A 10,924-nucleotide genomic window follows, 5' to 3' on the forward strand; every position below is an offset into this window, starting at 1 on the left:
GGAACGTCAGACTACGAAATCGTTCCAATATGATATAACTTCCAATTGATTTGTTACCATTTCATTAAACTCTCTTGCAAAAATCAGAATTTTAATGAGGAACACGAAGAACATGTCAAATGACAGGAATAATGTTGGTTAGTAATAGCAGTCTGATTTTTGCATGAGAGTTTAATGAAAGGGTAACAAATTAATTGGATGTTCTGTCCAACAAAATACATGGGACGTTTTTGTAATCTGACCTTCCAAATTTTTAAACTTCCAAAATTAAAACTTCACCTGTTCCAGTGTTCCCGTACATCAAAGTTTGCCCAAATAGACACCGTTAAGCTAATAACAAATGTTCAGCTTGCTATTATTCAACTTTTTTTCGCACGCGGGATCCAGGGCTATTTGAAATACAGTAGTGTACCAAGGAAACGGGCACTACTATATGTATATTACAAACAAAATCGTTTATCAAAAGCGTGTCTAAAGAGAACAACTTAACAAGAACTTATCTAAATTCTCGGAAAGTATCCTATTATCATATCGTACTCTCTTAAATCATAAATGTTCAGAATTTTTAAAAAATCGCATATGAACCACATTGATAAAAATATCAATGTCCGAAAGCCGCCAGCCACTTTGAATTAAAAAGCATTCCCGGCAGGGGTGTAGTCGCAAATTAAGCAGTACCGGAACGCTATGACTTTGTGATATTACTTGTCATTACAGTGGTCAATTTTCCGCGGGGTATGAGGAACCCAAAAAAGCAGTACCGGAACGGCGTTCCGGTGCATTCTGGCTCCACTACACCCCTGATTCCCGGATTATGACTTCAGCTGCAAAAGGGCAGTTCATATTTAATAAACAACATTTTCTGCCATTTTTGTTTAGATTGTTTGGAATATTAGAGTTTATAGAAATATCTGAATCATTACTGTTATGTTCTGAATATTAGGTAAACGGAAAAATCTAATTTACTCATACACTGTACTTTGATTATTACTTTTTATTTAATTAGTTTTATACATTTTAAATTATATGACATGACATGAGCTGTGACATAAGTCAAACTGGGGACCTGGCTGTCAGCTGCGTTGCCAGACGTCTTTGATACCTTGATATATGACACGCCCCTTCTAAAAATAAAAATTAAATTTAGTATGAATACTATTACAAACAATATTATTATAAGTTTAATCTTTCTGGCTGCTTTATAGTACGTCCACTTCTTGTGAATCTTGCATTTTCTTCTCCTTTGGGGTCGTTTGGGTTTGATGTTAGTGCAGTTTGGTCCCTCACTTGAGAAGTGGGTTGGCTTGGCGAATGAATAGTGCGAATAGGGGAATTTTCCACATGGATTTGAGGGGTGTTATTGTTTTGGTCTTCAAGGTGATTTCTGATGTTTAGTGGCTTTAGAAACGATCGGTTTCTTCGATATTGGCCATCACCTGCCTGCACTATATAATCTCCATGGCTTGATTGGTGTTTAACAACGGCTGGTGTCCAGTCTCTGGTTCCTTTTTGAAGTAAAATTGGTTGATCAACTTCAAGGGTTGGGAGCCTTTTCGTTCCTTTGTTATAATATACCCTTTGTCTATATTGTCTTTTTTCGAGTGCCTTCTTTACACGAACAGTTGGAAAGTTAGGTTTAAGGACATCAGTTTTGACTGGTATTATTGATCTGAGCCTCCGACCCATTAGTAATTGGCATGGAGCAGGTAAATCAGACTTGGGAGTTATGCTGTACTGTAGGATGGCTAGAAATGGGTCTTCGCCTTCCTGATAAGCCTTAGTTAACAAAGCTTTTATTGTTTGTATGGCTCGTTCGACCATACCATTTGAGCGGGGATATTTGGGACTGGAAGTGTTTAGAAGAATGTCATATTTCTTTGCAAATTGTTGAAACTCGTACGAATTGAATGGAGGACCGTTGTCGGAACAGATCTCTTGAGGAATTCCATTGATTGAAAAAATATTTTTTAGGGTTGACAAAACAGTTGATCCCCTTTTATTTGCTAACTTGTTGACAATAGTGAATTTGCTGTAGTAATCTACAAGGACAATGAAATCCTCCTTGCCTAAAGATTTAAAATCCATGTCTACTTTTTGCCAAGGTAATATTGGAATTTCATTAGGGGTCAGGGGTTCCCTAGGATTTGAAACTGCATACTTCTGACAAGTTAAACAATTTGACACAATGTTTTCAACATCTACTGATAGACCGGACCAGTATACACAGTCGTTTGCTAATTTTTTGGTGGAAACAATGCCCTGATGAGTGCGGTGTAATAAATTTAAGAACTCTTCCCTCAGAATAGATGGGATAATTAGTCTGTTTTGATAAAAAAGCATGTCTTTATGAACATATATATATATATATATATATATATATATATATATCATCTCGAATTGTCCAGTATGCTTTAATTGGACTTGAAACATTAGCTTTATGGGTTGGCCAGCCATTTAGGGCATAAAACTTGACTTTATGTAGAATAGCATCCTCATTAATAGCTTTAATAAGCCTGGCCTCATTGTCTGGAGTGGTGGATAGTACAGAATACACCTTCAGGTTGTTCTCCAGATAATCAGTATTGATAATATCGTTGATTGGTTCACGGCTGAGTGCATCAGGGACATGCATCCGCTTGCCTGGAACATAGGATAATTCAAAATCGTATCTTAATAGTCGAAAAACTAGTCGTTGGATTCGGGGAGAGAGTTCATCTAATGGTTTTTTAAGTAATCCTACTAGCGGGCGGTGATCAGTTTCTACCTTGAACCTACGACCAAACAAATAATAATGGAATCGCTCACATCCATGTACTACAGCCAATAATTCTTTCTCGATGTGATTATATCTTTGTTGACAGCTGGTTAGTGATACAGAGGCAAATTCAATAATATGGTCGTCTTGGCTTATCATGGCGTCTAGACCGTAAGGACTTGCATCAACAGAAAGTGTGACGGCTTGATTTGGATTGAAAAATGACAGGACTGGGGTTGACGTTATAAGTTTTTTAAGTCGTTCAAAACATCTTGTTTCTTTAGCAGTCCACTGCCATACATTCTTTTTACTCAGAAGTTTTCTCAGCACTGCTGTTTCAGATGAGAGGTTAGGAATAAATTTTGCAAGGTATGTGATCATTCCCAGAAACCTTTGGAGTTCTTTACAATTTTTTGGAGCCTTCATATTTACAATGGAAGAAATCTTTTTTTCATCTGCTTCCACACCTTTTTCACTAAGCACATGTCCCAGGAAATTGAGACGACTAGCACAGAATTTTGATTTATCTAAATTTAAGGTCAAGCCAGATTCTGAAATTTTATTTAAGACAGCGTTTAAGTTTTTGTTATGTTCCTCTAGAGATCTTCCAAAAATTAAGATGTCATCAAAATATGCAATTACATCTGAAAGCCCATCCAAGGTTTCTTGAATAAATTTTTGGAATATTTCGGGTGCTGAAGAAATGCCATAGGGTAACCTCAAAAAACGATATCTGCCAAATGGGGTTGCTATTGTGCAAAGAAATGAGCTATCATCACTAAGCGGGATTTGCAAAAATGCAGAAGAAGCATCAAGTAATGAGAAATATTTCGCACCAGAGAGTTTGCTAAACAGAACATCTTGAGTGGGGATTGGAAAATTTTCCCGTCTAATATAAACATTTAAGGACCGAGGGTCCATGCACACCCTGATATCGCCGTTGGCCTTGGGTGCTATTACTATGGGGTGTACCCAGTCCGTTGGCTCACTTACAGGTACAATAATTTTTTCAGCCACCATTTCATCAAGTTTTCCTTCACTTTGGAATTAAGAGCAGCAGGTATTTTTCTAGCACCAGAAATTCGGGGAATAGCATCATCCCTTAAGGCTATTTTGTAGCATATATCAACAAGTCCTATACCTGAAAAAACTTTTGTATGTTTGCACAGAATGTTATTTACACTAGTTGGAATGGGAATGAGTTTGTCGGAGTCTATAATAGTTTCACAATTATTGCCATTCAGGTTTAATATTTTTAAATCATTAGCAGCACTAAGTCCCAGAATAGAACTAGGGTAGGGGTCCCTTAGAACATAAAATAAAAGTTTTTTCTGGATATTATTATATTCACAATTTATATAAATCTGTCCGATAGTGTCTATTTTGTTACCAGAATATGATGAAAGTTTTACACGTGTTAATGAAAGTTTATTAGATGGAATATTTAAGTTTTTAAAATCACTAAAATTTAAAATGTTTACATGACTGCCCGTATCAATTTTGAAATTAGTTTTAGTACCTATGAGAGATATCCTCTCAAACCACTCAATAGCATTAACTGAGTCTATTGTCCACACGACATTTTCAGAACAGTCAATAGAGTCTATACGCACTTCTAATTCCTTAGTACTGTCTTCCAGGTTTTCGGAAATTTCGTGTACTCTATTCATGCTGCGGCAAAATTTACGATAGTGACCCTTACCGTTACAGTGGCCACAAGTTCTATAAAAAGCAGGAGCCAACCCACTTCTGATGTCAGCACTTTTACTGTTGCCGCTGTGCTCTGCTTTAGACCGAAACTGTTCATTTTTCTGAAAGTTGCTACTTGTTGCACTACGCGCACTATCACTATTTGGCATGTATTGTTTATTAATTGCACTCACGGATGCACTGTCTGCCGCTATTTGTCTCTTTGTTAAAACACTTGATTCCATTGACCTGGATATGTTTATAGCTTCAGCTAAACTAAGATCTGGCTTTTGTAATAATTTCTCCTGTATTCTTTCATCTATAACTCCAAGGACAATCCTATCCCGTATCAATACATCTTTTTCTTTAAAATCACATGAATTTGCTAACTCTTTCAATGCCATGACAAATTGTTCTATTGTTTCACCCTGTAACTGGTTTAGTTTGAAAAATTTGTAGTGCTCAATACCTGATTTTTAAGTGGCTCACAGTATTGATCAAACTTTTCCAATACTACTGACAATTTGTTTTTGTCTTCTCCTTCTTCATACTCAAAGGTGTTATAGATACCGATGCCCTCATCTCCTAAATAGTTTAATAGTACTGCTATTTTTATGCTGTCTGGTTTAGTTGACTTCCCACTAGCCAATATGTAAATATGATATGTTTGCTTCCACAATTTCCAGTTTGCTGGGAGATTGTTACCCTTGAATTCGAATTGTTCAGGGGCTCTACGCTGTTCAAATGACTCGGCCATTTTAAGAAAGTAAATTCTACAGCTAGCTAGGTATTATACCACCCTAATTGAATGTGTTTTTATCAGAAAAAACCGAAAATGTTTTTATGATTACCGCTAAATCACACCGTTGACATAACCTTTTCACACAAAGTTATTTTAAACATTAGTTTTCCGTTTACCGCTGCCACCATGTTATGTTCTGAATATTAGGTAAACGGGAAAATCTAATTTACTCATACACTGTACTTTGATTATTACTTTTTATTTAATTAGTTTTATACATTTTAAATTATATGACATGACATGAGTTGTGACATAAGTCAGACTGGGGGCTGTCAGCTGCGTTGCCAGACGTCTTTGATGACCTTGATATATGACAATTACTATTTAATTTTTTGAATTTATTTTCGTTTTAAAAAAAGTATTATTATCAGTGGCCTGCTTTTGGCCTTTTTTATAATGGGCCGCCCGTGTGCGATGCACACTTCGCACACATGGTAGCGGCGGCCCTGGGTCTTTGAATACAGGGTGTGCATCAAACAGACAAATAAAATTACTTCAATATTTAAATAGCTCGAACAACTTTCTTGGATGTGAATCTGTCTTTTTAGTTTACTCCTTTCGGTTTAAAAACAAAGCTTAGTACCTTACATGTTTATATTATAGTTAGTTTGTATTTTAGGTTATCCCCATAATGAAATCAAAATGGAAGTTATGGAGACACTAACTACTGAACATTCTTCGTACGAAAGAAATTATGTGCGTCCACAAGCTGAAGAAAAAACATTGAATCAAAATATGAAAGTTGCGATTGGAAAAAGATCCTGCAAGTGCGAAATTTGTTCTAAGCAGTTTACCCAAGCAAATAGTTTGAAAACACATTCGAAAGTACACACTGAAGAAAAGCCTTATAAGTGTGAAATCTGTTTTAAACAGTTTATTGGTGTAAGTAATTTGAAAACACATTTGAGAGTGCATACTGGAGAAAAACCTCACAAGTGTGAAATTTGTTTTAAGATCTTTAGTCAAGCAAGTAGTTTGAAAACACATTCGAGAATACACACTGGAGACAAACCCTACAAATGTGAAATTTGTTTTAAGCAGTTCAGATATAAAATTTCTTTGGATGAGCATACGAAAGTTCACACTAGAGAAGCACCTTACAAGTGTGAGATTTGTTTTAAGCAATTTAGTCAACCTGATACTTTGAAAAGACATTTGAGGGTGTACACTGGGGAATCGCCTTACAAGTGTGAAATTTGTTTTAAACAGTTTGGTCTCCAAAGTACTTTGAAAATACATTTGAGAGTGCATACTGGAGAAAAAACTTACAAGTGTGAAATTTGTTTTAAGCAGTTTAGTCGCGTAAGTAGTTTGAAACAACATTCGAGAATACACACTGAAGACAAACCCTACAAATGTGAAATTTGTTTTAAGCAGTTCAGATATAAAATTTCTTTGGATGAGCATACAAAAGTTCACACTGGAGAAGCACCTTACAAGTGTAAAGTTTGTTTTAAACAGTTTATTTATGCAAGTAATTTTAAAACACATTTGAAAGTGCATACTGGAGAAAAACCTCACAAGTGTGAAATTTGTCTTAAGCAGTTTAGTCAAGCAGATTCGTTGAAAAAACATTTCAAAGTGCACACTGGAGAAAACCCTTACAAGTGTGAAATTTGTTTTAAGCCGTTTACTCAAGCCAGCCATTTGAAATCACATATGATGACTCACACTGGAGAAAAACCTTACAAGTGTGAAATTTGTTTTAAGCAATTTAGAAACGCAGGTAATTTGAAAGAACATTTGAGAGTGCACACTGGGGAGAAACCTTACAAGTGTGAAATTTGTTTTAAGCAGTTCAGACATAAAATTTCTTTGGATGAGCATACGAAATTTCACACTGAAGAAGCACCTTACAAGTGTGAAGTTTGTTTTAAGCAATTTAGTCGATCTGATAATTTGAAAAGACATTTGAGAGTGCACACTGGGGAATCGCCTTACAAGTGTGAAATTTGTTTTAAGCAGTTTAGTCAAGCACGTTATCTGAAAATACATTTGAGAGTGCACACTGGAGAAAAGCCTTACAAGTGTGAAATATGTTTTAAGAAGTTTAGTCAAGCCGGTCGTTTGAAATCGCATATGATGACACACACTGTAGAAAAACCTCACAATTGTGAAATTTGTTTTAAGCAGTTTTCTTTAAAAGATCATCTGAAATTACATATGATGACTCACACTGGAGAAAAACCTCACAAGTGTGAAATTTGTTTTAAGCAGTTTACTCAAGCCGGTCATTTGAAATCACATACGATGACACACTGGAGAAAAACCTTATAAGTGTAAAATTTGTTTTAAGCAGTTTCCTCAAGCCGGTCATTTGAAATCACATAGATACAGGGTTGCGAAAAAGTCTGGCAACACGTTATTTTCTCGGAAACCGTTAGAACGATTTTTATAGATTTTGGTAGGTAAGGATCTTTTAGTGCGGCCGATATTATAGTGGTAATTACATTGTTGTCAAATCTTCAGTTTTTCTGGAAATCTAATGAACTGTCTTATTTCAAATGGAACACCCTGTATATTTTTTAAGTTTTGGAATCCTTAAGGGATACTAATTATTTTTCATATGGTATTCCCTATTCGCCTATACTTAAATGCCATAATTTCGGAGTTATTGCTACATTTATTAAAAAAACATTTTAAACAATTTATAAAAGTCAATTTTTTCGGCCCGGGTAACATTATTTTAGGTAAAAACAAAATAAGTTATCAATCGAAGTAGCACAGAAAACGACAATAAATATCGTTCCCATACCACCAGATTGACAACAGGTGGAATACTTTCTTTGGTTACAACCTCCCGAGATTTTCAAAAAATATAAATCATACAGGATGCCGAGGAAATTAAGATAAGAGAATTTTAAATAATTCACAACTCATCTGCTCAGCGTGGTAAATGTTCCAACAAGAAAGATTTCTTAGTACTCAACAAAAGAGTAAATGAATTAAAAATATATAAACATTTTCAATTTCTTTGCAACACGAAAATGCAGCAGCTGCATTATACGCTGGTTAAATCGGAGAGTGCGGGAAGAGGCTATACCGGTTTCGAAGGTCTTTTCCCCCTCATCAGTAAGCGCATATCCTCTGCTCTTCGACTTTCCCAGGCATCATACTTTGGGTCTTTCCGAATTGCAAAGAAAGAAATGTCACGGATGCACTAGAACCATTTACCGAAAGACAAAATAAGTTATCAATCGAAGTAGCACAGAAAACGACAATAAATATCGTTTCCATACCACCATATTGACAACAGGTGGAATTTTATAGTTAATTTTTATAGTTATTGCTGGCGCCACCTAGCACACAGTGATTAAAGATGTAGAATTCAGATTTAACGATACAGTTTTCTTCCACTGGGTAAATTGTCAAGAACAGTCCAAAAAAAGAATAAGAAGAAGGTAGAGGTTATTTGACAAATGACAACTTCTTCTTTTTCCTGAGTTAACTGGCTATGTCAAGGACATAGCCCCAAAGAAGAAGATAATTAATTTTATAATAATAATTAATAACAAGATAATTGCACATCCTGAAGTCGTGACGTAAGTGGAGGTCTGCAAGTTCGTAATGATTCGTAATCATTCGTAGTGTCCAATTAGTATTGTTCGCGATTGTAAGCTAAGTGTATTTTATATTTTATCTTTGACAGTTATTTTTACAGGAATGTCGACACTAAATTTTTTTCGAATACATTGAAGTTTAATATTATTTTGCTAATTGAATAATTTCATCACATAATGCATACAAATCCCATTTAACTTTAACAAGAATTCAAATTCAACTTCCGGTCTCCAGTTACGCCATCATGCGAGAACTCGGACTTATTTGAGCTATGGGAAAATACTATCTCGTTATTTATAGTATCATGCAGGGAGCTGAACTTGTTATGATTTTCATAGAAAATTGGTTATAACTGTTGACGTTTACTTAGCCGACATAAATTAATAAAATGAAATACTGCCAATTTTAAACATTCGGTAATCGTACGGTACTCATCGGTAGCCTAAATTCATTTTTCGGTAATTACAACTTAATTAATTAAATATTGACCGTATATCTAGCCGACATTAATAGAAATATTCACTTCTAAACAAAAACTCATTGACAAAACGATAGAGAATCGTTTGGTAGAAACGAAAATAGAAAAATATTTATTCGGTAATCAATAGTTACTGAGAAAATTACAAAAAACAAGTAGCGCAATTCAAAATATAATCAATATGCCTGCCAACATGGCGGATACGACGGATGGGGGTGGGGGTGCGCGAATACGTCGGCGCACATGTCGCGATTATATTTTGAATTGCACTACTTGTTTTTTGTAATTTTCTCAGTAACTATTGATTACCGAATAAATATTTTTCTATTTTCGTTTCTACCAAACGATTCTCTATCGTTTTGTCAATGAGTTTTTGTTTAGAAGTGAATATTTCTATTAGTGTCGGCTAGATATACGGTCAATATTTAATTAATTTTTAATTAAGTTGTAATTACCGAAAAAGAATTTAGGCTACCGGTGAGTACCGTACGATTACCGAATGATTGAAATTGGCAGTATTTCATTTTATTAATTTATGTCGGCTAAGTAAACGTCAATTATAACTTTAGGTTTGTTCCAACACAACCAAGAACCGTCATGTAACGATCACGTTACTAGATAATTAACGTTCCATGGGTTCCATGGGAACGAAATAATACGTTCCATGGTACTGCGCAGGATGGTAATACTGCCCTTCTAAGCGCAAAGGGGGTATCTACATTAGACCTCAAACTGAGAAAACGACGTTTAAAGTTTAAACGTCATTTATTTTGGATTTTTATTAGGTAAAACCTTCAAACCTTTTTTATTGAGTTTCTTATTTTTTTCTTTAGCTGAATGTATTGTTTTAATAATAAAATTTATTATTATACATTAATTATACCAGATACTGCCAAATTTACAACGAAAAATACTAATAATGCTAAGATGTTTTAGTTGTAACTGCAATGTACTACGCCAAATAAGTGGTAGGCGTAGTTACGTCCAAAGTTCTTAAGTAAAAGCAAATATTACTAATAAAGCTTAGTATTTACACTGGATACTACCAATGATAAAATAATATAAATTAGAGATTACTAGGATATAAATTTATTAACTGAAACTTCCAATGATTAATAAAAGGTATTTAAAGTAGTTATGCTGAAATGCTCAAGTAAAAGACACTTCTACGACTATTAACGCTTAGTAATCGATCTAGTAATATATATTTAAATTTGATCAGTTCAAAGTTCTGATGATTTTTTTTTTTGAAATTTTGTTTATTTATTCCCAATATTATTCCGAAGCTATTTCTTTGTGGCATTTATGTAATTTATTATTCTAAATGGGAACTAAGCCACAATTTAACTGAAAAAATTATTGACGTTTCGAAGTCCACATCGGATCTGACTCATTCATATCGGTAATTCAGACATTTAATATATAATATTATTATACATTTTAAAGTAGAAGACTTTAAAATGATATTGCCAACATTTATGAATTGCGTTCCTGGGACGACTATATTGAAAGATAGTTCATTCGATTACATGAAATCAACTTTAACTCAAGAATATTCGTCACAGAAAATCATAGCATGCGATTTGTCTTTAAAAAGACAACCACAGGCAATGGTGACAGTAAAATTCTCACGTTAGTG

At 34.6% G+C, this 10,924-nt stretch overlaps 1 protein-coding gene across 1 annotated transcript in view; it reads left to right on the top strand.

The window, feature by feature from the left end:
• LOC126892468 (gastrula zinc finger protein XlCGF57.1-like) overlaps window positions 1–9,310 on the top strand; it is a 50,983-nt gene extending 41,673 nt beyond the window's left edge. The window contains exon 2 of the mRNA XM_050661999.1: window positions 5,866–9,310. Coding sequence (XP_050517956.1) covers window positions 5,866–7,523 — 1,658 coding nt within the window. The 3' untranslated portion in view covers window positions 7,524–9,310. The remainder of the gene's footprint in view (window positions 1–5,865) is intronic.
• The last annotated feature ends 1,614 nt before the right edge of the window (window positions 9,311–10,924 follow it).

The sequence above is a fragment of the Diabrotica virgifera genome, chromosome 9 (genome assembly GCF_917563875.1).
Source record: "Diabrotica virgifera virgifera chromosome 9, PGI_DIABVI_V3a".
Lineage (NCBI taxonomy): Eukaryota > Metazoa > Arthropoda > Insecta > Coleoptera > Chrysomelidae > Diabrotica > Diabrotica virgifera.